The 27,988-nt window shown below is 46.6% G+C and overlaps 1 protein-coding gene across 3 annotated transcripts in view; it reads right to left on the bottom strand.

Moving 5' to 3' along the window:
- XYLT1 (xylosyltransferase 1) overlaps positions 1 to 27,988 on the bottom strand; it is a 382,463-nt gene that overhangs the window by 218,939 nt on the left and 135,536 nt on the right. The window contains exon 1 of one of the 3 annotated variants that reach the window (XM_074382238.1): positions 66 to 27,031. The exons of the other annotated variants lie outside the window; for them this stretch is intronic. Coding sequence (XP_074238339.1) covers positions 66 to 119 — 54 coding nt within the window. The 5' untranslated portion in view covers positions 120 to 27,031. Of the gene's footprint in view, positions 1 to 65; positions 27,032 to 27,988 lie in introns of those variants that run through there. 3 annotated transcript variants of the gene reach the window in all.

The raw sequence follows: 27,988 nt of genomic DNA, 5'->3' as shown, positions 1-27,988 counted from the left end.
TAGTCTGTTTTCACACTGCTGATAACTGGGTAATTTATCAAGGAAAGTAAGTTTAACAAACTCACCATTCCAAGTGTCTGGAGAGGCCTCACAATCACGGTGGAGGGCAAAAGGCACATCTTACATGGCAGCAGGCAAAAGGAAAATGACAGCCAGGTCCTTTTATAAGGGGAAGGGGTTTCCCCTTATAAAACCATCAGCTCTCATCAGACTTCTGACTCACTCAATACAATGAGAACAGTATAGGGGAAACTGCCCCCATAATTCAATTATCTCCCATTGGGTCCCTCCCATAACATACAGGAATTATGGAAGCTACAATTCAAGATAAGATTTAGGTGGGGACACAGCCAAACCATCTCACTGGGGTTCTACGTAGAGGTCTTTAGGCCTAGAAAGGCTTCTAGAAGAGTCAAGGTGTCAGCTGGAGGATGAAATAGAGCTGACAGACAAGGGGAAAAGGGGCATTCTAGGCAGAGAACGCTAACCAAGCAAAACGACTTGAGCTGGAAGCCAGGCACGCCCAGGGAGTGAGTCATCTGCTGAGCCCAGAGCTCAGGCCAGGTGGGAGGGAGACCCAGGGGAAGGGTGGGGCCTGGAGATCACAGAAGCTCTGCTTCCTGTTACCTGTAAGATCCTTCCTGGCAGAGAACTGCGAGGAACTGAATGAAGCATCCCTGAAGCCCTCCTCCTCGTCATCTTCGGGGCTGACATTCCTGTAGTGCTTACTAAGTATGGGCCCTGTCTTGGGTCCTGACCCGCATCAACATAGTTTTCTTTTCTTTTAACTTAAAAAAAATAACAACTATAGCCAGGTGCGGTGGCTCAAGTCTGTAGTCCCAGCACTTTGCAAGACTGAGGCGGGTGGATCATGAGGTCAAGAGATCGAGACCATCCTGGTCAACATGGTGAAACCCCGTCTCTACTAAAAATACAAAAAACATTAGCTGGGCATGGTGGTGTGTGCCTGTAATCCCAGCTACTCAGGAGGTTGAGGCAGGAGAATTGCCTGAACCCAGGAGGAGGAGGTTGCGGTGAGCCGAGATCGCGCCATTGCACTCCAGCCTGGGTAACAAGAGCAAATCTCCGTCTCAAAACAAAACAAAACAAAAAACAACTATAGACTCAGGGGAGGTTGCCACAATAGCAGAGAGTTGTGTTATCTCAGGTTTCTCCGATCGGTGACATACAACCAGAGCGCAATATTAAAACCAGGCAATTCACATAAATACAATACTGTTAACCAGATTGCAGATTTTATGTGGTTTTCACCAATTTTCAACAAACTCATGTGTATATCCATGATTCTATTTTCTGTTTAATCTTCCCAACAACCCTTTTATTCCATTTTACGGAGGAGAAAACTAAAGCACAGACAGAATAAAGTGGGTTGTCCAAGGAGAACAGGCAGAGATCAAATTCAGGAAGTCTGGCTCAGAGCTGCTATGCAGTATTACTTCTCTGCCATGTTCTGGTAGCTAGTGCAAACTCACTCGTGGATCAGAGACGCTCCTGAGGATGCTCACATTTGAAAAGGACTGCTCAGGGCCAAATGTAGGTTCCAGACCCATCCCGAAGAACCAGGTCCTCTTGGAAAAGCCCCCACTGGCAAGGGCTGAGCAGGGAAGCCGGGAGAGAGGGCATGCTCCCCCACCAGGGCGAGGGCCACAGACACCTGGCCTTATTGGCTCCTGGACAGTCTCTATCCCAGCTCCTGTCTGCCCTGTCTGCTCTCAAGTTTCTGGTTTGGTGATGTTCTCGGGACTGGCCTGGGCTGCTGGCCGACATCAGGACCAGACAAAAATCCATAGTTCTGGGCCCCAGCCCCTGCCCTGGAGCCCTGGCAACGTCACAGAGGCCTACTTGTGAGGTCGGGAAGCAGGAAGCGGGGCTGCTCAGCCCTCTGCCAACCCCCAGGACGCTGGCTGCTGGGGCTGGAGGAGGGAGAGAGAGGGGGACATACAGTAGGGCTGTGACACCACCAAAAAAGGCCTCCCTCACCAGCCAGCCTTGGCGGCCAGCAACCTACCAGACAAGGCCCCCCCCTCCGTTCCTGCTGACTTTTATGGTGTGCTGGGCTCCTTGGAAGGGAATGTTCCTTGTGCTTAGAAATATGTAGAGATGATCTATGCATGCGGACAGGGACTGCTTAGACCCACGCACACAGCTTGGTTTCTGGCCCGATCGGTGGGCCTGTGGGTGAATTCTTTCCTTCAACAGCGTTGAAGCTGCTATAGTGCTACCTGTGTAACTTAGGCACGTAAAGGTTTCCTTTCACTAGAGGGGAAAACATTCAAACCATTAAAAAAAAATTCACAGAAATCCACGGCAGCATTGGGAGTGGTTCTGCCCAGACATGGGGCGACTGTGGTCGGGGCCCAATAAACAGCCTCATCTGTTAACCTCTCCAAGCCTCAGTACCCTCAGCCGAAAAGTGCGGATTAGGCTGGGAGGATTACAGCCCAAACTATGAACCTACAGAGAGAACTGGAATAAGGCGATATAAATACAAATTTTACTTATATTCTGTCCAGAGATTCAAAACACAGCTGCCTCAGGCCTCAGCCACGTGTCAAGGACAGCAATAATAAATCATTCCACCCTGGGAGGATCAGGACACTGGAGAGGGTCTGTCCAGCCAAACGAACATTAAAAATCAAGTGTTTGAAGACACTCTGCAGGCCAAAGCAAACTTGTCCACTCATTAGTTACTAGCTTTGACTTTTAAAGTCAACTTTCTTTCCAGGAATCATTTCAGGAGCTCCAAAATCTCCAGATTAGGAGATCCTAGAGAAAGATTAGAAGCAACAGGCTCAGACTGGGCGTGGTGGCTCACACCTGTAATCCCAACACTTTGGGAGGCAAAGGAGGGTGAATCACGAGATCAAGAGATCGAGACCATCCTGGCCAACATGGAGAAATCCGCCCCCACCCCCTCCCCCGTCTCTACTAAAAATACAAAAATTATCCGGGTGCTGTGGTGTGCACCTGAAGTCCCAGTTACTCGGGAGGTTGAAGCAGAACTGCTTGAACCCAGGAGGTGGAGGTTGCAATCAGTCCAGATCATGCCACTGCACTCCACCCTGGTGACACAGCAAGATACCGTTTCAAAAAAAAAAAAAAAAAAAAAAAAAAAGGCAGCAACAGGCCCTGTGACCCTTGAATTAACACAGTCCCTGGCTCTCCAGCAAGGAACCTGGTGGACCCTGACTTCAGGAGCCTCCTGAGGCCCACTCATCACTCACAAAATAGCACCATTCGGGTGCTGCAGAGAAGGAGAAAAATGCTTAGTCAGCCCACCCTGCTGCACGTTGCTGAGTCAAAGACATTTTTTAGAGCCCTCTAGAAACCACTAGGTTCCTGGTCCCAGAATGTGCCTTACAACAGGCTTTCCTTGGAGAACTAGAAGTACCTTCACTCCCACCAGTTACTCCTCCATGAATGGCAACCATCCATCCATCTGCTGTCCAAGAGAATGCATGCTGGGTGAAAACGTATGCACAATCAGCTGAGAGCACCATGCGAAACCCAATTATTATTTATACCCTCCCATTCCGGGAAGAATGGCCTGTGAGGAAAGACACAGAAACCAGAAAACCACTACACTAGTGAGAGAAAATCAACAGCCAAAGTGAGAGAGGGGAAACCTGACAAACCAAAGCTAACAGGATAATTATGATTCACATTAGATGAGGCTCTGAGCTCCCTGGTGGCCCAAGCAAAAAGGGGAAGCTTTGTATTCTATACCTCATATATAACCTGACAGATGGAAGCTTGGCCAAAGAAAAAGAGAAAAGTTCGGTCCTGGTACGAGTGTGTCAGGCAGGTGTGCAGTGGGCAGGAAGTGATAAGGTAGAGAGGTGAGTGGCAGCCAGGTCAAATGCAGCCTGGTGGGCCACTGGCTTATACTGCAAGCAGCAAGAGGAGCCATTTGCTACGTTTTATGTAGAGTCAAGACTTCATCTGACTCTTGATTTACAAGAGCAGCTCTGAGAGTTATGCTGGGGATGGCCTGCCTGGGGAAAGGGCAGAAGGAGGGAGGAAGATATAGAGACTACAGAAAAAAGCCAGGCAAGTCCTTAGGAGAAAAGCCAGTCTCCTTCCTGGGACTGACTTGCAAAGCTCAGCATATCCTGAACCTGCCTCTCCATCCAACCCAAACTCATGCCTCTTTCCCTTCCTCCAGCTACCCTGGTCCCCATCGATTTCCTGTCTTGTGCAAGCTCTTTGTCCTCACGGCCATTTGTACGTATTCTTCCCTCTTCTGTCATGTTCTTCTCCCCAGCCTCATCCTTTGCATCTCAGCTGAAACGTCAGTTTTCTGGAGATGATGCTGAAAACACTTCCCAAACCCCTATCACAAGTAGAGGATTCTCACTCCCCCAACCCACAATTCTAGAATATTCTGCTTCTGTCTCAGCACTGATCACAGCAGATCGTCTCGGTAACATTGGTTTACCTATGTGTTGGTTGGTTGGTTGGTTTTGTCCCGTCTCTCTACCAGGATGTCTATTATCCTAGGAAGTCAAAGTTAAGTCAATTTCCATTTTATTTCCTCCAGCCCCATAGCACAAGACTTGGCACAAAGTGGTGCTTAATAAATTCTGGTGAATGAATGGACCTCATGAGGTAGACACAGAATTAGCTTCAGGTTAGAAAACAGAATCTCAGAGAGGTTCAGGCAACTTGGCCAAGGTCACCTGGTGGTGGAACTCACGCCTGACTCCAAGGCTAGGCCCTTTGAGCCTACACCCAGTTTCTCTGAACTCACATTAGATGACCTTGCCCTGATCATGCCTCGGCAAGTTCCTGGAAGGAGGTCCTTACCATTGCATTAAACCAAGATCTTAGTGCTCTGACAAAGGGCCAAGAACATGAAGATTATCTGTGAAGTTCCTAGAAGCAGCCAGGAGAAGGAGACTGCAGCCACACCTGGGTCAGATCCCAGCAGAGCACAAGAGCAAAGGGGAAACAGGAAACAGCCCCCCGGCTGGCCACACTACCTCCACCTTTCACCACTTACACACAAACTGTTCTCCCCGAAGCGCACAGCTTTTATCTGATCAATTTTCTAGGCTGTGGCAACCAAACAGTGGAATCCACAGGAAATTAAGCTTATTGACTCAGTCTTTGAACACCACATGGAGAACAGATATTTACACATGTCATCTGAGCCCCAGGGACCGTAGGTTATTGGCAGCGTGTATTTACAGAGTTTCGCCCAACAGTGGAGGTGGGGAGAAAAACTACTATGCCTCCCCCTCCATGCAGATTTGGAGAATTCAGACAGATGAAAGAAGAGTTGGGACCCCTTCTCTCTCTCTTTTTTTTTTGAGACATAGTCCTGCTGTGTTGCCCATGTGGGAATGCTGTAGCATAGTCTCTGCTTATTGCAGCCTCTACCTTGTGGGCTCAAGTGATTCTCCCACATCAGCCTCCCAAGTAGCTGGAACTACAGGCATCTGCCATCATGCCTCGCTGGTTTTGATAATTTTTGTAGAGACAAGGTTTCACCATGTTGGCCAGGCTGGTCTTGAACTCCTGGCTTCCAGTGATCCTCCTGCCTCAGCCTCCCAAAGTGCTGGGATTATAGGTATGAATGAGCCACAGCACCCAGCTAGGATCCCTGCTCTTCAGGCTCTGTTTTGCTTCAGCTTGGCTGCTTCACACAGCAGAAGGATTTCGGGAGAAAGCTAATTTTACACAGACCCCTTCTGAAAGAGCTGACTTTGAAACCCTGGGCAGACTTAATGAAGCTCTCAATGTTGCAGGGATAAACTGTGATCTGATTCCCTATCTAGGTGTTTGCCTCCTGCCATTTCTTCATGGTTCCTTGAGCTGTAACTTCTCTTTGGGTCATTGACAACTAGAGAGGTGATGCAACCTTTGACATTCTTGACAGGTACCCCGGAAGCCTGGTAAATGAAAGCCCAAATAAAAATTAACCATAATAAATAGCGGCATCAAGTGAGAGGCAGCGGCTCACGCCTGTCGCCTTAGCACTTCGGGAGGCCTAGGTGAGAGGACGGTTTGAGCTCAGGAGTTCAAGATCAGCCTGGATAACAGAGTGGTACCTTGTCACTGCCAAAAAAAAAAAACAAAAAAAACAACCAATTAGCTGGGCATGGTAGCATGCGTCTGTAGTCCCAGGTACCTGGGAAGCTGAGATGGGAGGATGGCTTGAGCCCGGGAGGTTCAGTTTGCAGTGAGCTGTAATTGTACCACTGCACTCCAGCCTGGGCAACAGAGGGAGACCTTGTCTCACAAAATAAATAAATAAATAAATAAGGCATCAGCTGCTAGTATTTATGGCATGCAGTATCTCCTTTCCCTCGCATGTACAATCACGTGTCCTTCTGTAACGAGAATAAAATCCAAGCTCCTTACCACGGCCTATGCGGTCCCACAGGATGTAGCTACTGCCCACCTCTGTACCGTCCTCTCTCCTCCTCTCACTCATCACTGTGTTTCAGCCACCTCAGCCTCCCAAAGAGCTGGAACTATAGTCACCTGCCATCACGCCTGGCTGGTTTTGTTCATTTTTGTAGAGACAAGGTTTCACTATGTTGCACAGGGTGGTCTTGAACTCCTGGCCATTCCTGCCTCAGGGCATTTGCGCATGCTACTCCTCTGCCTGGAATGCTTTTCCCTGCATCCTTGAATATCTGTCTAGTTTATTCTCATTGCTCAGAGCTGGGATCACGTATTACCTACCCCTCACCAGTCATTACCCGTCTTGTCACCCTGTTTAATCATTATCGCCGCACCTTTTCACTTGTTTGAAGCGTTCTTATGTATGTATTTGCTTATGTGTTTATCATTTGTTTTTTCTTGCTAAGGTTGGTGAAGCTGGGGTCTTGGATTTCCAGATTTCGAGATTCCCAGTACGTCTAATGCCCGACATGCTATCAACACATAGTCGAGGCTGAATAATACTTGAGGAAGAAATGAAACGGAGAAGTGGGGAGTGGACCTTGGCTTTGCTTGATCTCACTCTAAATCCAGGGCTCTTAACCACTGAGCTACACAGCCTCAGCACAGGATACGCTGTGAATCAGCAGCTCCTATTCACGCAGCTGGACTTCCAAAGTCAACACCAGCATGTGGCTTTTTGCAGTAGGAGTACATTTCATCACAAGGCCAAGATTGTCTTTTGTTTCGGAAATCACTTCCTAAGAATTACCAAGGCTCACACACCAATGAATGCTTCCTCCTTTCTGCCTGCAGGGTAGAAGGTCCTGGCTTGGTTCTCCAGCTAACTAATGGTCTGTTTCCCCCATGCAAAGATCGTGTTTGTGCTTTGGCAAAATGCAATGCCATGCAATGCTGGGATCAGTCATATAGATCCAAAGTGCTACTGGAACTCAGAACCGGGTTCCATGAATTTGTTAATTGAGTCTAAAGATGTATATGATGAACTTCCAGACACTCAAGACGAAAACAGAGGAAAACCAGAAAACCATAGTGGGAAAAGCAAGGATTACGATGATAAGAAGTACATGTGGTTCCATACTGGGCTCTATTTACTTTTTTTTTTTTTTTTTTCTCCAGATGAGTCTCCCAGGATGTAGTGCAGGGCACAATCTCAGCTCCCTGCAACCTCTGCCTCCCAGGTTCAAGCAATTCTCCTGCCTCAGCCATCCAAGTAGCTGGGATTACAGGCATGTGCCATCACGCAGGGCTAATTTTTGTATTTCTAGTAGAGACGGGATTTCACCATATTGGCCTGGCTGTTCTTAAACTCCTGACCTCAGGTGATCCACTCGCCTCGGCCTCCCAAAGTGCTGGGATTACAGGCGTGAGCCACCGCGCCCGGCCTTGTCTCCACTTTCTAAGCCTCAGTTTTCACTTACATATAAGGGAGGCAATGACTGTTACATTTATTGGGAAGGGTTTACTTTCAAGGCCACATCAAGAAATACATGAAAACTATCCATCAGAATGCCTGGAACTTATAATAAATGATCACGAAACATTTGCTAAATGCCTACCGTGTTCAAAGTCCATCAGGGTACCTTGCATGAGAGATTCTAAAAGTATGACAGAAAGGATCCGGTGTCTATTACATTTCCCAAATTCCATATCAGAACACCCAGGCTGACCAAAGAATGGGTCAGAGGGTATGAAACAGGGGCCATTCAGGAACATTTTTTTTTTTTTTTTTTTTTTTTGAAAGGAAGTCTCTATCACCCAGGCTGGAGAGCAGTGACATGACCTTCACTCACTGCAACCTCTGCCTCCCAGATTCATGTGATTCTCACGCCTCAGTCTCCCATGTAGCTAGGATTACAGGCATGTACCACCCCGCCCAGCTAATTTTTGTATTTTTAGTAGAGGCAAGGTTTCTCCATGATGGCCAGGCTGGTCTTGAACCCCTGGCCTCAAGTGATCTGCCCACCTCGGCCCCCCAAAGTGCTGGGATTACAGGAATGAGCCACCACGTCCGGCCCGGTAACATCTCATATCAAGACACCAAGCCTGGATTTGAATTCCAGCTCTGACATTTGAAGCACCCCCCCCACCCCATTTCAGGGTCTTAGTTTCCTTAACCACTGAATGGGGGATAAGGACCTATGTCATCTGGCTCTTTCTTACCCCTCCACCTTCTCCCATCCCCCTTTCACAGCACCCCTCCCCACTGGACTTCTTCGAATCTTCAACTATGCTAAGCCCCAGGGAGTTCGCACGCTCTGTTCCTTCTGCCCAGAAAAGCCTTTCTTCTGGCTCTGCTGGACTGGCTCCTCCTCATTCTTCAACCCTCAGTCTTCCCTGGCCATCCTATATAACACAGCCCACTCCATTTGATTTGACAGCAGCTCCTTCACTTCCTTATTACCACTAATCAACACCTGTAGTAATATACCTACTGTTTGTTTCCTGTCTGTTTCTTCCCCAGACTACAGAGGTTGTAAACGTTCAGAAAAAGGAACCCTGCCTCTTTTGATTAGCAGTGTATTTCCAAAAACCTAGCGCAGTGCCTGGAGCACAAAAGGTGCTGATATAGGTTTGATAAGAGGGTGGATGAAGGGTTGGCACCTCCTCCAATCTGTCACATCAAGGCCTTCATGTAACCCACTCTGAAAAACCCCAAACACACCACTCCCAATGCTTCCATCCAAGACCTCTTTCTGCCCCACCTCCTGAGGTCATGAGGCATGGGTTGTGAGTTTCCTTAGCTGGGTGACCTCCGAAAAGTTTCCTAACCACTCTGTGCCTAGGTTTTCTTACCACTGAAATGGTGTTAATGATAACAGTACTTGCCTCATAGAACTGTTGTTGGCATTGCACGAGCCAACATATATAAAGAACTTCTGTAAAATACACGTAAGGCACTTAGCACTTACTATGCCGTGTACATGAATAAGTGTCATCTAGTAATGGTAGTTGGACTCCTGTCTCTACCATTCCATGAAGGCTTCCCCAAATATCTTACTTTTCACACAGGTATGTTAGCCTCTCATCTAGAAAGTGCTCTTCAACTCTGGAAGCCCACTGGAATCACCTGGAGAGCTGTGAATGACCCTGGAGTTACATCCACACCCACACCACCAGGCTGTAGTGGTGAAGGCCGTACGCTTGCTTTTTACTCTCCCTAGGTGATTCCAACATGGAGCAGAAATCGAAAACCACAATAAACGCCTCATGCTCAAAGGATCTCACAACTGTCCACTGCACAATGCCCTCTCCAATAGACTTTATTATTTTTACTGTAATAGCCTACAATGGACAGTTCCCAAAGTACCAACTAGTCTTTTTTTTTTTTTTTTTTCTGAGACAGTCTCACTTTGTCATCCAGGCTGGAGTGCAGTGGCATCATTTCGGCTCACTGCAGCCTTGACCTCTTTGAGTCAAGTGATTCCCCTGCCTCAGCCACCTGAGTAGCTGGGATTATAGGAATGCATCACCACACCTGGCTAATTTTTGTATTTTTAGTAGACGCAGGGTTTCGCCATGTTGGACAGTCTGGTCTCGAACTCCTGACCCTCAAGTGATCTGCCCACCTCAGACTCTCAAAGCGCTGGGATTACAGGCCTGAGACATCACACCCAGCTATCTGTTCTGTTCTCTTTAGAGCAGTGGTTCTCAAGTGGGGGCAATTTTGCCCTGCAGGGCACATACGGCAATGTCCAGAGACATTCTGGATATCCTGGTTCTAGGGAAAGGGTGCTCTTGGAATCTAGTCAGTAGAGACCGGAGATGCTTCTAAACATCCTACAGAGCACAGGGAACCCCCGCACACACAAAAGACTTATCCAGCCCCAAATGATATGGTGCCAAAATTGAGAAACCCTGCTGTGGAGCTCTCCTTTCTGTGAACTTGGGGAAGACAGCACAGCCTTGCCAACAATGGGAAGCAAAGAAGAAGCAGTGAAGGGAACTTCCCATTACTGACTTTCAATGCCAAACACAGGCCACGCAGATGTTTCATGAACAATGACGACAGCCACTATTTTCTGAGCACCAAACAATGGCTTATAACAGAGCAAAACCCCTGACATAGCTTACTTCACCCACATGGGAACTCTTGAGTTCCTTGACTCTGTTTTCACTTCATGCGTAAGACGGCAGGGAGGGTAAGGTTAGGTAACTAGGCCAAAGTCGCAAGGCTTGTACGTGGCAGATAGAGATTTTAACCTATTTTGTTAAACTTTAAAGAGAAGGCTACTCCAAGAGATTAATGATGCCAGCTCACACATCCTAAGTCTCACTATCTACCAGGCAGTGCTCTGAAGACCTGGCAAGTAGAAACTTAATTCATTCCCATGAACTAGATAATATTACCATCATCATCATCTCCATTTTACATCCAGGGACACTGACAGAGTGCCGTAGTGCCCTTTGAAGAATTGCACGCAGCTAGAAAGTAGCAGAGATGGGGCTTGAACAAGGGGCTTAGATCCAGAATCAGGCTCACTCCCACCATATTCTCCTGCCTCTAATAGAGCCATGAGCAGAAAGGACTGAATTCTAGCCTGCCTCAGGACCTTTGCACATGCTGTTCCTGATGACTTACACGTCTTCACTCTGGTCTCTTTGTCTTGTTGACTCTTTCTTTCTCATGGATCTCAGTTTATACTTCAATTGTCTATGACACCCTCCCTTGCCTGCCAACTCACTGACCAGGTAAGTGATCTCTGTTAAATGCTCTCCTGGTTCCCCTTCATAGCATTTCATGCTTTAAAAGAACCCATCACTTGTGCGAGTGTTGATGACCATCAGTCTCCTCTAGACTGCAGACTCACTGAAGACAGGGACGGTCTCAGCCTTGTTCAGTGCTGTATCTCCATGCCCCTGGCATGACGCCTGGCACAAAAGGGGTGCTTGATGAAAGCTTGCGGCTGAATGCATGAAACAGAGAACCTAAAGCCAAAACAGCAGCTGGTGCCAATCCAGTCCATTTCCTCATCCCCAGAGAGGGACAGGGCCATTCGAAGGGTCCTAGCCAAATGCCTCCATGGCAGGTTGGAGCTACAGAGCTCTCCAGGCAAGCTTAGCAGTGGGGGCCATAAACTGACTCCTCAAAGGATCTCTGCTTCATGGTGGCTGGTCTTTATCATTTTCCAATCAACACTGGTTGAGTTCTAATTGATTTTCTATGATATCCCTCTCCAGAAGGGAGAAAGGCTCTGTTTACTGGGGCAGTATGTAGAGGACAGGCCTTTTCTTCCTGCTGTATTTAATGCTGCTGCTAATCACGGAGATTAGACTAAAACAATTACAACAGCTAATTAAAGAACAATGCGGTTTTTGGCATCTTTGCGCAGACGGCACCATTGGGAATTCCTAACTCGGGCAAAGCAGGGATAATTAAAACCCCCAGCTCTACTCTCCCCACTCCAGCAGCTGGATCACGCTGATTAAACTGCAAATAAAACACATGAAACCAACACTTTGTAGTCTATCCAATTTCACTTAAAAGGGCTTTTAACTGATTCATAAACAGAGAAGCCGTAAACAGCAAATTATTTAACTAAAGCCAGTTATTTCGTCATCACGGTTCGCTTTATTCCCGGCTCTGGACTTGTACATGTAGCCCAGGGGACATTAGGCTGATGGGGCCTGAGGAGCCACTCCAGAGCTTAATGCCTCTTGCTCCTGTTCACTGGCAACAGGACGTCACCAATGTGCAGCTGCTTTCTCTGGGCTTTTTTTTCCCTTTTAGAAAAAAAAAAAAAAAAAAAAAAGATCAGGTAGTGCCTAAGTCCTGGAATGAATATGCTCAGGTCAGTTCAGACCCTGCTCTTGATTCTAGGTCAAGAGCAGATGGCAGAGATACAGGAAGTTCCAAAGGGCAGAGAATATTAAGAACATATTTAGCTTTAAAGCATTTAACTTATTCAGAGCTGGCCAACTTCAGATCTAAAATGCAACGCATACCTACTCACGTAAGAAACGGACTGGTTCGCAAGCTAGGAGAAGACATGTCGCAACAGCTGGGCACAAAGCACGTTTGTTTTAGACAGGCACATCTGAGGCCCCGGCTGAGGTCCCATGAACGCATGTTTCTGAACTCATCCTAACAAGCGTGCTCATGGGGTTTGCTAGCTCCCTCTCCACCCCGCCAACCCGGAGGGAACGGGAAAAAGGGAGGAAAAGAAAAACGTCAAGGGAAAAAGGAAAGGACAGAAGAGAAAGAGGAAGAAATGGTAACGCTAGAGACCAGTCCACTGGGAGGAGCAAGAAAGACGTACAGTAAGGAAGCAGACACAGGGATCTTCAGAGCCCAGCCTGCCACATGCACGGAGGGCCTAGGAGCCAGCGCCTGTGGCCTTTGCTGTGGCCAGGTATGATGGTCACGTTCCACATCCACGGCAGCGCTCCTCAGTCCAGCTGTGGAGAAAGGTCTTTGTGTGTCCGATCTACTGCAGGGTGCTCATTTTGTAAACTAAAACAAAAGAGCAGCATGAAAAATAAAAGACTGACGTGCTCAGGTGCCATGCCATGTCCAGCTACTATAAAAGCTTCTGAAAGCTTGTCCTCAGTTTCTGAATGTGTCTTTGGGCACACTGTGAGAAACCCTGCGGATGGCACTGGTCCATGGACCACTCTGTGAGTCGTCTTTTTTGAAAAGATCCCCCACGGTCATTGGGAATAAATGTAATCAGATGCACAGTATTCTATTTAATGTGCACCACATGTTTCCGGTGAACAAATGTAGGCTTTCAGACGCACACAAATGCAGAAAACAAAGCCCAGAAAGAAATGCATCAAAGATTTTATTTCAGAATAATGATTTCACTGGTCTCTTTTCTTTTTTCAAGCTTTGTTACAAAATACTCATGAAAGTTATTTTGAAAAAAATATTCCATTTATGAAGGCTAAGAAAGATGATTTATAACATGATTTATAGTTATTTAGATATAATTATAGATCATGTTACAATTATTTATTTATAAGTATCTATTATGCGGTTCAAAAATGCTACGTAACTGCATACAGCCTCATGAAAAAAATTATACAGCCAATAAATATGATGTTTAAAAAGAATACTCTGAGGGGGGCCAGGTGCAGTGGCTCACACCTGTAATCTCAGCACTTTGAGGAGTCAAGGTGGGCAGACTGCCTGAGGTCAGGAGTTCGAGACCAGTCTGGCCAACATGGTGAAACCCCGTCTCTACTGAAAACACATAAAAATCAGCCAGGTGTGGTGATGTGCCCCCGTAATCCCTGCTACTCAGGAGGCTGAGGAAGAAGAATCACTTGAACCAGGGATGTGGAGGTTGCAGTGATCCAAGATGGCACCACTGTACTCCAGCCTGGGCAACAGAGCAGGACTGTCCCAAAAAAAAAAAAAAAAAAAAAAAAAAGTGAAGATACTCTCTAGGAGATTATTTTGCAATTTGGTTTATCATCAAATTGCCAATATTGGCCCTTCTTTGACCAATAAAAAGAGCAATTTCATAAAATTTTATCTAATATAATATTAAATGGGATCTAAAAGGTTCAGACGAGTAGAATTTGAAATCAATTATGTAAAAAGTGCACATGCATGGAAAAGAAGATTGGAAAACAATAGGCAAAAACTGGCACGGCGATTTTATTTTTTTCCTTCTTGATCATTTTCCAAATTTCCAACCATGAGAATATACTGCCTTATGAGTAGGGAAAAAATTCCATTCAAACATTTATTTCAGAGAAATTGCTAGCATTTTTGACAGTCTTACCCTAATATTCATACCATTAATAAGGGCAATTCCATTATAGGAGATAGCCACCTTCAAATACTACAGCGAAATCTGGCTACTTACTCTGTGTCTATGTGTACTGAGAGATGGAAGAGAATGAGAAATTTAAATTCATAAGTATTAACTGTTAGATTATTATTAAAGTAGCTCATCATCTCTAAGTATGACCTGGGCAGGAAGCATTGTGTCTACGCAAGAGAAAGTCTCTGTGTTCAGGAGGGACCTGAGATCAGTGTTCCACTTGTCGGACTCTGCTATCCGTTACCCTGATTGTTTTTAAACAGCTTTATTGAGGTATAATTGACATATAAAAAAGTACATGTATTTAACATATGCCATTTGAAGAATTTGGACACATGCACAGACTCATGACACCATCACCACAATCAAGGTAGCAGACATATTCGTCAGCTCTAAAAGTCTCCTTGTGTCCCCCAGTTTTTGGTGGCAAGAACATTAACATAAAATCTCTCTTAGTAACTTTTTAAGTATACAATGCAGTATTGTTAACCACAGGCGCTACGCTGTCCAGAACATCTCACAGCTTACTCTTCTTGCAGAACTGAAACTTTATACAAATTACACAATTCCCCATTTTCCTCTCCCCCCGACCCCTGGTTAACCATAAACTCCTTTTATCCATCCTTCTGTGAACTTGGGCAAGTAACTCCTTCTTTTTGGCTTGAGTTCTCCCACCTTTAAAATAATTTTGAAAGGCTGACCTCTAAGCTTCTTCTGCCTTTGATATTCCAGGCTCCTATTCCATGATGGCTGGAACTGACACCCTAAGTCATGAGAACCAATACAAAGTGAAATCGCAGGACCTCTTTTGCAAAAATAATGAAGAATTTTAGTTTGGTGACAACAGAAATGCAAACAAGTGCAGAGCCCCACTGGCTGTGAAGCTGTGTGTGACTCCACAGGCTGCATAACCATGACGCGGACCCTGTTGACGGCAGAAGGGTCGTCAACAGACGTCAAAGGACAAACAGCACCAACCGAAATAAAAGACTCTCCATTATACGATAGACAAGTTTTGAGGAGTTAATAGACAGCAAGGGTGGAGAATGATGTGTTCATTCACTTGTGTAATGTCATCATTACACAATGTATGTGTATATCAAATCATCACACCTTGAACACACTGGATCTATTCAACCTTTATATTCCAATTAAATGTTTTAAATTATTTTTTTAAAATGTTTGAGAGACCAAGCATGTATATTTAAGTAAGAATCCCTCACAAAGTAGATAAAACGCCTGACAAGAAAAACAGTTAATCCTGCTCGGGTGCGATGATTAAAATGAGCATCAACCACCTTTTCATACTTGATCACAATCATATAAATGTGTCTTGAAATATGCAACTGTGCTTAGATTTCACAAGCAAGTCTGCACTTTACTCAAGTCTTAAATTCTATCTGGTGAGACAAACTCAGTCAACCTTTTCCCTGCTAACATCTGTGATGAAGATTAAAGTAACTAACAAACAGCCAGCTTTGGCTACTGAAGCATAACTGGAGGATAAGATCAGGTATTTGCAGTGTGAGGCTCCAGCCACACTCATTATCTGCTTCAAGGACTTGAAGTGGCTTTGACTATCGTTAATCTGAACACTGGGACATGAGGACCATCATGGAGGGAGAAATTCAGTCCACTTCCCTCTTTTGAATTAATTGCAGGAGGAAACAACCACAGAGTGACCTCCCTTCCATGGAACTAGGCTGCACGGAACAGTCTGGAACAGTAGGGATACACAGGTGCCAGGGTTTACCACCAGAGCCTATTTGCTCTGTATACATTTCTAATGAATTTGATTATTTATCGGGTTGACAAGCAGGGCCAGCTGACTGTCACAATCAGGCACATCAAAAGTCGTGAAATGGCTGGGAGCAGTGGCACACACTTGTAATCCTAGTACTTTGGGAGGTCAACGCAGGTAGATCATGAGGTCAAGAGTTCACCTGGCCAACATGATGAGACCCCATCTCTACTAAAGATACAAAATATTAGCCAGGCATGGTGATGGTGCATGCCTGTAATCCCATTTACTCAGAGGCTGAGGCAGGAGAATTGCTTGAACCCGGGAGGTGGAGGTTGCAGTGAGCTGGGATCACGCCATTATCCTCCAGCCTGGGCGACAGCGCAAGACTCTCTATCTCAAAAAAAAAAAAAAAAAAAAAAAACCATAATAGGCTGGGTGCAGTAGTTCACATCTGTAATCCCAGCACTTTGGGAGGCTGAGGCGGGTGAATCACCTGGGCTCAGCAGTTCGAGACTAGCCTAGCCAACATGGCAAAACCCTGTCTCTACTGAAAATACAAAAAGTTAGCCAGGTGTGGTGGTGTGCACCTGCAAGCCTAGATACTCAGGAGGCTGAGGCAGGAGGCTTGAGCCCAGGAGGCGGAGGTTGCAGGGAGCCAAGATCATGCCACTGCACTGCAGCCTGGGTGACAGAGCGAGACTATCTTAAAAAAAAAAAAAAAAAAAAAAGCCATGATAAATAACATTGGGCAAGAAATGGAAGAGCAGGAAAAAAAAAAGATCAACAAATAGGCAGACATTTTTTTAAAAAAAGGGACTCCAGGGTCACTGAGGGGAGAGCTGCAGCATTTTTGATGCCATGCATGGCCATGAGTGCTTTTAGCAGAATCCAAAACCTACTGCTTGAAATGATGTCTGGATTCTTCAAGGAAGGCTTCACACAAGCCCAGCATACTCTGTTTAAGAAGGTAGGAGAATAAACGTGTGATGTAGTTTAGAAAAATTCCTTAGACATAGAAAGCTTAACTCTCCAGAAAATCAGGATCCCAAAGCCTCCAAAGAGCTCCAGATGGCTGAAGTTTTGCTGGAGGTATGCATACGTGCACGTTCACATTTTGTAGAATTTCTATGCTCTTATTTTCAAAGCACATCCTTATCACCGGCCTTCTTAGAAGAGGGGCTTGCAAACGTTTTCAGTAAAGGGTCAGACAGTTAAGATTTTCACCTTAGCAGGCCACGTGATCTCTCTCACAACGGCTCAGCTCTGCCGCTGTAGCTCAAAACAGACACAGACGAGTACGCAGTGAATGGGCGTGGCTGCGTTCTAATAAAACGCCACTTACAAAAACAGACAGCGGGCAGCATTTAGCCCATGGGCCGTAGTTTATCAACCCCTGGTCTGCCACAAAGAGCACGGGCTCTGGACAGGGCAGGATCTGAATTCCAATTATTTCAATCCACCACTCTGTAACCGCGAGACTCAGTTTCCCTCTTTCACCTAGGGGGGATATAACACACATTGCTGTGTTATTGTCAACGTCAATTGGAAAACATAGTAGATATTGGATAAAAGTTAACTTCCCCGAGTAGTCAATCTTTCCATCTCTCTGGTTCTTTTCCTAGTTCTTTATCTCTATGCTTCTTCATCAACAGGGTTCTTTTAGTCAAAAATGGCCTTTCTCCAACATTATCTCGTTGTCCCACCCTTTTCTCTGCTCACATTCCACAAGGCTAGTAGACAGACACCACTAACTGCTTTACTGATAAAGAAATAAACACTCATGGAGGTGGATACTCTAGCCAGGGTAAGGGATTACGCGATCCAAACCAGCAACCCGTGCTTCCGAGTCTGCCACTTGCACAAACATGGACACCCACGAGTTTGTAGACACGCCCACTTGGAAATCTACACACAGATGCCGAAGACGCAGTTAACCATCACAGGGAGGGACATGAGGTCTGGGTCCCACCTTGGTGACGTACAGGTTGTGTATCCCCAGGCAAGGCACCTGACCACTCAGTCTGGGTTTCCTCATTTATGAAAGTTCTGGAAGTTTTTACCTCAAAATCCTAAGCACATCGTATAATACCTAGCCCAGAGTAGATGTTCCATCAATAGCTGTTGAATGAACCGATGTGATGGTGAGGGTTCAATGAGAACAGTATTCATAGCCCCCGCATGCTCACTAAATGGTCACAGCTCTGCTAAGTGGCAGATCTATGCGCACTACTTATGGAGGTAGGTACACACTCGCGTGCGCGTGCGCGCACACACACACACCACACACACAGCTGTCAGCTCCCACATGGGCAGGAACCATATCTGACGAAAAGCATTTGTTCATTACAAAATTGTGTGTTCACTTATGAACATACAACACACTTGTGCGTATCAACAGATAAGTGCAAACAGCTGATAAACTGGATTGGGCTCCCCAAGGTCAGTGCAATTCTCTATCTACATCCACTCACCCTCCAGAAGGAGCAGAACAGGTTGATCCAGACCTCGGATGATGAAATTCTGCTGGCTCTTTGCCGGATTCCAGACCCCACCACCCATACCGATCAAAGCAGCACACTGTTTCACTCCCTGGGCTACGACTTCAGGGTCCCATGAGGTGGCCCAGGCTAGGGGTGCCACAGAAAATGTCTCTATTAGGCTGGGCGCAGTGGCTTACGCCTGTAATCCCAGCACTTTGGGAGGCCGAGGCGGGCGGATCGCAAGGTCAGTGGTTCAAGACCAGCCTGGCCAACATGGTGAAACCCCGTCTATACTAAAAATACAAAAATTATCTTGGTGTGGTGGTGCATGCCTATAATCCCAGCTACTCAGGAGGCTGAGGCCGGAGAATTGCTTGAACCTGGGAGGTGGCGGGTGCAGTGAGCCAAGATGAAGCCACTGCATTCCAGCCTGGGTGACAGAGAAAGACTCCGCCTTAAAAAAAAAAAAGTCCCTATTATGGTATAGAGGGGCAAGGGGCAGTGATGCCTTGAATGAGGAGTCTCAGGGACTGTTACCCTGAACTGGGGGGATGAGCTTCTGCCTTTGAACAAAGATGGTCCATGCATTTGGAAAGAAAGAGCTGACAGATGCTCTGCTGCCCTGCACAAAGGGAGAGCTGATGCTCAGCCACGTCCTGGCCATTCCCCTGGGCAGGGCAGGCAGCCGCTGTGCAGTGCCAGCCCTTCCCGATATCTCCTCCAAGTCCCACAGCCCCTTGGCTCCGTGCACAGGCAAGGCCGCCTCTCAAGCCAAGAAGGCAACGAGCCAACTCTGGAGGAGGGGGAGATGGCTCCAGCTACAGCACGCAAGGCCTTCTCAGGGCTGCTGTGGCCATGCCGGCCTCACTCCCAGGCAGTCGCCTTCACCACGCCAAGGTAAAGTCCCTGGAACATGGACAGTGGCGTCAGAACAAGGGTGGAGGCCGTGTCCTCTTAGCATGACATCAACTAACAGCCTGGCTCCTTGGCCCTGGAACAGAATGAGCCAATGTCTGCCTCTGGCCATGCAAAACCAAGTCCTCATTTAGTCCGTGGAAATAGTACGTGGAAGGCCAGATGTAGCCTTTGGCTGGAAGAAATGCGTTTCCTCAACTGACACATCTGTTTTCCATTCAACGCTCTTTTTGATTTTGGTTGCGGTTGTACCGCTGTTGTGTAAAGGCAGGGAGGATTAAGCCACCCTTTTTGAGAGGATAAATGTGTGATGAGTATGTATAGGTTGATGACAGACAGATACACATACATATGGTAGATGTTAATAAGCCCATTTTACTGACGAGCACACTGAGGACTGACGAGGTGAATGACTCATAAGCAACACAGCCAGGACTCAAACCGATATATAACTGCACTGACCACCTTTCCCCATCACACTGTAGGGCAGGCGTCCCCAAACTTTTTACACGGGGGGCCAGTTCACTGTCCCTCAGACCGTTGGAGGGCCGCCACATACTGTGCTCCTCTAACTGACCACCAGTGAAAGAGATGCCCCTTCCTGAAGTGCGGTGGGCGGCCGGATAAATGGCCTCAGGGGGCCGCATGCGGCCCGAGTTTGGGGACGCCTGCTGTGGGGTAAGGCCTAAAATTACCATTATGTGCTATCTTGACACCTGGAGAAAGCCAAGCTTCTCATATGGCCTGAATGTAAGTTTCCCTGCCTACGCTGCTTCCTCAAATAAGGTCCTCTACCCAGACAGACACCCTTTTCTCAGCAAGACCAGGGACAGTGCCTGCCTCTCCCTGGAGAGTGGGTTTCCATTCTCTGCCAGCCGCTGGGATTATTTAAACAAAACCATCATATCCCCGTGTGGGATGCTGGAATGATTGTACCCTCTTGCTACTGCAGAGTCTTCCTCTCACGACCCCTGGATGTTCACCCTGTCAACAAATGCAGCCCTGTGGCCCCACACAGTGCACAGCATCTGCTTCCCCAGAGCTGAGTATACGTGACTCAAACTGCTGTCCATCTGGTCTGCCCAGCATTGGGTGCTATCCCCCTAGGGTGGGAAACCACTTCACCAATGGGGTGAAGAGGAGGCGATCAAAACACACATCAGGCTGGGTGTGGTGGCTCACATGTGTAATCCTAGCACTTTGTAAGGCCAAGGCGGATGGATCACTTGAGGTCAGCAGTTCGAGACCAGCCTGGCCAACATGGTAAAACCCCGTCTCTACTAAAAATACAAAAGTTAGCCGGGCTTGGTGGCAAGCACCTGTAATCCCAGCTACTCGGGAGGCTGAGGCAGGAAGATCACTTGAACCCAGGAGCCACGTGGAGGTGGCAGTGAGCCAAGATCGCGCCACTGCACTCCAGCCTGGGCAAAAGAGCCAGAGCCAGACTCCATCTCAAACACACACACACACACACACACACACACACACACACCCCCCACATGGCTTCCTGAGCAAAGTGGGACTATGATGACATTCACAGAATGATATTGCAAAGTCCGTTGCAACGTGCCACCCCACAGGTGGACACCCCACAGGTGGTCGGCTTGCAACATGCCACCCCACAGGTGGACACTAGTCAGTTTTAGAAGAGACAGGAGTCAAGGACTCTGGCCTTCAGATGACTAAACCTCAAGTTTATTCCCAGACCGGCTGGCCATTTACAGTCACCCAGTAGACACTCCATCACTCCACTGTCACCCTTCAACCTGGCTGTCTGCAAGAGCTCTGGATTCTGCAACCTCCACCTTTCTGTGCGCAGCTCAGGAAGAAGCCACAGAGAGGGCATGAGCAGTCAGTAACAAGGGCAGAGAGTTTACAAACCCAGGAAGAGGTGACAGCACAGGCAATTAGAGGCAGAACCCTGATTAACTGAGCCCAACTAACCAGAACCGTCAATTAACTAAAATGATTTTTTTTTTTCTCTTCTCTCAGGAGACTGAGATCAGGAACTGAGAAAAATCACAACTTAAAGAGGAAAAAAAAATGTGTTCTGGGCTTTTCCCTGGTTTAGCTCTGATCCAGGTCCATCTCCTTGATCCTCAGCAAGCCATATGCACATCAAATTTTCTAGTAACTGTTTAAAAAAAAAAAAGTAAAAAGAAATGGATTAATCTATTTAAGTGAAAACCTCCCAAATACTGTCATTTCATCATGTAATTCATATGAGTAAGTATCAAATCTAAACAAATACAAAAAAGTATTATGGAGATATTTTGTATTCTTTTGTTTGGGCTAGGTGTTTCCCAGAGCACAGCTCAGCTGAAAACGGCTGCATTTAGGGTACTCAGAAACCTCATGTGGCTGATGGCTACCACGTGAAACAGCACAGATCTGGAGCTGAAGTGTGAAGTGGTTGTTTAGAATGATGATTCTGGAGGGTCGCCAGGGTTTCAACATCTGTCCTCTCCAAAATTAATGTTGAAATTAATTTTTGTTTTTGAGATGGAAGTCTCACTCTGTTGCCCCGGCTGGAGTACAGGGGCACCATCAGACTCACTGCAACCTCCACCTTCGGGGTTCAAGCAATTCTCCTGCCTCAGCCTCCCGAGTAGCTGGGATTACAGGCGTGTGCCACCATGCCCAGCTAATTTTTGTACTGTTAGGAGAGACAGGGTTTTACCATGTTAGTCATGCTGGTCTCCAACTCCTCACCTCAAGTGATCTGCCCACCTCAGCCTCCCCAAGTGGAAGCCACCGTACCCAGCCTCATGTTGAAATTTAATTCCCCAGGCAAGAGTATTAAGCAGTAGTGCCTTTAGGAGGTGATCAGACAACGGTTCCGCTATCATGCATGGGATGAGTTCCTTATAACAGGGTACGGAGAGAACCACGTAAACCCCTTCTGCCCTTCCATCCCTTTCACCATGTGAGGACACAGAGTTCACCCCCTACAAATAATATAGGCACCATCCTGGAAGCACAGAGCAACCCTCACCAGACCGCAAACCTGCTGGCACCTTGATCTTGGACTTCCCAGCTTTCGGAACTGTAATCAACATATTTCTGTTGTTTTTAACGTACCCAGCAGCATAAACAACTTAAGCCAGGGGTTTAAAACCATTCAGTCACAAGTGAATAACAGCATCCTAAGTGTCTCTTCCCAACAGTGCCTCATGATCCACAAACTGGTCTTGGGCTCACATGGGTCTATCAGGTCCTAGAGAATAGACTGCCAAGTTCCTTCTCCACAGCCGGGACCTTTCTTCACAGGGAAGTGACTGCAGTTAACAGTCACCTGCCATGACCTTCACTCCATTAACTACCTTTGTCCGATTTGCAATATGCAAGCATTTGCTCGCCGTATCTTCCACCTAAATGATGAATTCACACTTCAGATTAAAAAAAAAAAAATCATCTGAAAAGGCCATTTTTCTACTAACCACCCAGGAACATATAGGTGTAGCATTTAATAGTGCCCACAAAGTCCCTCCACGAGGGGACCTGGCAGTCGAACAAGGACAGTGAGAAGCACACATTTAAAAAAAATCAATTATTTATGGGTCCAGTGAAAACTAGCTACTGGGCCAAGCATGGTGGTTCACACCTGTAATCCCAGTACTTTGAGAGGCTAAGGTGGATGAATGGCTTGAGGCCAGACGTTTGAAACAAGCCTGTCCAACGTGGTATCACCCCGTCTCTACTGAAGAAAATACAAAAATCAGCTGGGGATGGTGGCAGGTGCCTGTAATCCCAGCTACTCAGGAGGCTGAGGCATGAGAATCGTTTGAACCCAGGAGGTTTAAGGTTACAGTGAGCTGAGATCACGCCACTGCACACCAGCCTGGGCGACAGAGTGAGACTGTCTCAAAAAATAAATCCAAAATCCTAGCAAAAACTAGCTACTGGCCACCCGGAACAAGGGTTAACTAACACAAGAGGCAGCCCATTTTATTGGTGAGAAAACTGAGATCAGAAAAATGATCAATAATTATTCACCTGCCTCAGTAGGAACTGCAGAAGGGAGAGCACCGCACCAAATAGAGCCAGGCTTCCCATTTTAAAATCATTCATCGAGTGTAATCCCAGCACTTTGGGAGGCTGAGGCAGGCGGATCACCTGAGGTCGGGAGTTCGAGACCAGCCTGACCAAGATGGAAAAACCCCATGTCTACTGAAGATACAAAATTGGCTGGGTGTGGTGGTGCATGCCTGTAATCCCAGCTACTCAGGAGGCTGAGGCAGAAGAATCACTTGAACCTGGGAGGCAGAGACTGTGGTTAGCCAAGATCATGGCATTGCACTCCAGCTACTCCAGCCACTCCAGCCTGGGCAACAAAAGTGAAACTGTCTCAAAAAACAAACAAACAAAAATCATTCATCAACTAACTTTTCCATTTTTGCCCTCTCCAGGTAATGTCTGTTGTTTTATTTTTTTTTCAGGGCTCTTTAAATCAGCTCATCTATATTTTTACCTGAATAATTTAATTTATAAGGGAGACAATACCCCTAAATTAGTGGAAAACCTAGAATAATTTGCCATAAATGGAAGGTAATTAGAAAAATATACAGAGAGCTATTAATTTCTAGCAAGTCTGTTAATGTACGGCTTAAAATCATCTTGTGAGCCACCTGCTTGCATGTGACACTTTCGAAAAGGCTGCGACAGAGAAGTGGAGACCTACGTTTTGCCTGGGTGGCTGGGAAGACTTTGTAAACTCAGAGGAGGAGCGGCGTCCCAGGCATGTGCACGCAGCATGGGGAAGGCGCGCAGGTGGGTGTGGACGGACGGCGGAGTGTGCGTGGAGCGCAGAGACGATACTGACCCTTGCCCGATGACACCTCCCAAGCACATTCAGTTCTGTGCCATGGATTTCGCATGGACTCACACATTCTGGAAATACTTTCAAAGAAAGGTTTGCGACAAGAGTGCTTTTGTAACTTCTAGTTAATAATAAAAACAACAGATCCAAGCCCCCTTGGCGGTTCCCCTGTGTTTCCCAATACTGTTGTCTGATTCTGCTTTTCTATCAGGGATATAAAATATCCCATGTCCTGCATGATGGTGAGCTCTGAATGCAGCTGTCCAAGGTCGGCGGAGACAAAGAAGAAAGCAGCACAGAAGAGGCAGGCAAAGGCCGATGAGATGTTGAGTCTGGGGCTCCGTCCCTCATCACTGTGTGGTTGTGTGGGTGTGGGTGGGGATATGGATGCCGGTGCATACGTGTGTGTGCATGAATGTGAGAGAGAGAGCGAGAGAGAGACAGACAGAGACAGACAGAGAGAGAGACAGACAGAGAGACAGAGACAGAGAGAGAGACAGAGAGACAGAGACAGAGACAGAGAGAGACAGAGAGAGAGAGACAGAGACAGAGAGACAGAGAGAGAGGAGAGAGAGAGTGAGAGAGAGAGAGAGAGAGAGAGAGAGAGAGAGAGACTGATTCCTCCCAGGGTCACCCCAGGCCATCAACGAGACACACACACCTAGCAAAAGATCAACTTCTAAATTGGTCGGGTCAAGTCCAGCCAGTCCGAATCCCACAGGGAAGGGCCAGCCTGACTTCTGCCCCTGCCAAGCTGATGTCCCCAAACACAGGGACTTTTGTATATATGTCCAACTGGCCTCACTCCCTGCCAGGGGCCGCCTTCTCAGAGCCAGAAACCTTGATCGTGTCAAGGAGTCCTAGAAAAAATTGCTCACCTGCTCTCTCAGACGAAGGGCAGTGGGGTTCTCTGGCCTGCATAAAGGCATATGTTCCGCAATGCAATCTTGGCTGGACACTATCATAGCCTTTTATAAGATCGTATGTAACCCTAACTGTGGCTATGAACAAAAAAATATTGTTCAGCCCCAGAAAGGCATATAAATCCCTACAAAGTACAGGGTTTTTTTTTGTTTGTTTAGGTCGTTGAATTCTCACTATTTTTTGCCTTTGTTCAGTGCTGGGAGAGAGTGGTCTGAAAAGGTGGTCTATAACACTGACTTCCTGAGAACGTTTTTTCTTTTTGAGACAGGGTACTTACTCTGTCACGCAGGCTGGAGTGCAATGGCACCATCATGGCTCACTGTGGCCTCCACCTCCAGGGCTCAAGCCAGCCTCCCAAGAATTGCAATGATGGAAGATCAGTTAAAGATTCTTAGGAGGCAGGTGCGGTGGCTCACTCCTGTAATGCCAGCACTTTGGGAGGCCAAGGCCGGCAGACCGCTTGAGCCCAGGAGTTTGAGACCAGCCTGGGCAACACACCGAGACCCCCTCTCATCTCTACAAAAATTAGCTGGGTGTGGTGGCACTGTAACCTCCACCTCCCAAGTTCAAGCAATTCTCTTGTCTCAGCCTCCCAAGTAGCTGGGACTACAGGCAGGTGCCACCACACCTGGCTGATTTTTGCATTTTTAGTAGAGACAGGGTTTCACCATATTGGTCAGGCTAGTCTTAAACTCCTGACTTCAGGTAATCTACCTGCCTTGGCCTCCCAAAGTGCTGGGGTTATCATTCACCCTTTAAGGTCATGCTGTGGGCAACAGCTCCTCCAGGAAGCCTTCCAGGAATGTTATAGGTAATACTGCCCACTCCTATGTGATCACAGAACTGATGACACTCCATGGGGGGAAGTATCAGAAGTTTATCTTATAAAAATTCAACTATAAACAGTCAGGGGGAAAAACAAGGAGAGAGACCGTGAGACAAATCATTTAAATAATGTCAGACACTGTGCACCACGTGACTCTGTGAGTATATACCCTGTCGTGAGTATCTTGCTACGATTTCTCTCTCCATCCAGCCCAGGGTCATTGTTCTAGAATCTGTAGGTTTGGGGATCTATGGAGAGAGAATTCTGTGGGGTCTTCACACTTGTACATAGTCACTGTTGAACTTGAACATATTCATAGTTATTTTCACTAACTAACTGAAATTTAGCATGCCCTTCAATTATGAATATAGGCAACAGACTGCAGCGGGATTAGCATTACCCGAGACTTTGACACCAACAAAAATTGCAGGCATTTTCATGTCACACTGCTTTGGTGGCAGATGACTCCAAATATTATTTACACTTGTCATGACTTCAAAATTAGAGGAGTTACTCGACTTGGTGCCAAATCTAGCTTAATATGTTAATAAAGAAGCAAAGGCATTATTAGCCCACAAATTGGTGATTTTTATACACACTTTGATAGCTGTACTTCAATATAACCACTTTTCTTTTGAATCCTCTGCATTTTTTTTGCATTTGAAAGTATTCAGAGAAAAGGGGCATAATTTTGACCAGATTCCAAAGGGATCTACAACACAGAGCAGGTGACACTGTCATGCTCTAGATGGTGACCTCACAGGAGGCAGGACACCAGGCCCTTCATCTTCCTATCTCCAGCGCCTAAAGCAGTAGTCAGCATACAACAAGAATTTTAAAAAATGATCTGAGATATTATATCTACCTATCCCTTTTTCCTTCCTTCCTTCTCTCCTTCCTTCTTTCCTACCTTCCATCTGTATATCCATCATCATCCATCCATCACGTATCCATCCATCCATCACCTATCCATCTATCCATCATTTATCTATTCATGATGCATCCATCACTCCTTGTCCACCTATCCCTCTATCCACCTATCTGTCCCTCTGTCCATCCATCCATCCATCATCCACTTACCTACCACCCACTGACCCTTCTACCCATCTACCCACCCATCCATCCACCCTCTCATCCCTCCATCCACCCATCCAGTCATCCATCCATCCATCCCTCCCTCCATCCAACGTATATCCCTCCATCCATCTAATTCAATCTACAGTTCTAACAGTTGACATCTCTACAGTTGTTTTCCCAGATCCAGTTCTGCAGCTGAAATGGAAACTCCCTAATAAGGAAAAGTGACTCACTGTGGGAAGAAGTGACATTATTTTCTTGTATGGCCGTGGGCACGTCACAAAACACGCCTGAGGCACAGCTGTCTCTCACAGACTGAACACAGAGCTCTGTCTCCAGCTGCCACACCCTGGTCTGGGGCCCCAAGCTCAGGCATCGTGCCTTGCCTGTGTTCAGATCATTTCCTTGCAGAAGCCCAGGAACATTCTGGTTTTCTGCTTTCGCGGTATCATGGAACGGTTCAATCTTAAACAATAGTCGCCGCCATTACCAAATACATGAACTGCATAGAATGGGGCTGAGTTCTGTGTAGGTCCAAAGACCAGCTCCTCACTCACTCTCTACAGGACCTTGGATGACTTAGTTAACCCTCTCCTCGCTGTGCCTCAGTTTCATTATTTGAAGAAGGGTATTAACAGCCATGCCTCACTTATACAGGTTTATGGGGTGACTAAATTCAATCTTCCTTACGGGAAAATTAAATGAGTTAATTCATGCACTATACTTAGCACTGGGGTTATCACATAGTAAGTGCTCAACAATTTTTAGCCATCATCACCCAGGACATGTCCTCTAAGGAGGCAGAGAATCAGAACGTTAGGACGCAGAATCCTGAAAAATGGAGCGAAGCAATTAATCAACAAATACCACATGTTAAAAATGCTTAAATCCCCTCATACCTGAAATTCAAATCAAAGCAACAAGATACTGTTTGTCAAAGACTATAAAGACTGATAATCACCGATGCCTTTGAAAGGCAAAATAGGAATTCATGTC

Source organism: Saimiri boliviensis, chromosome 12, assembly GCF_048565385.1.
Source record: "Saimiri boliviensis isolate mSaiBol1 chromosome 12, mSaiBol1.pri, whole genome shotgun sequence".
In the NCBI taxonomy this organism is placed as follows: Eukaryota; Metazoa; Chordata; class Mammalia; order Primates; family Cebidae; genus Saimiri; species Saimiri boliviensis.
This window is presented reverse-complemented; position numbering and strand designations above follow the sequence as displayed.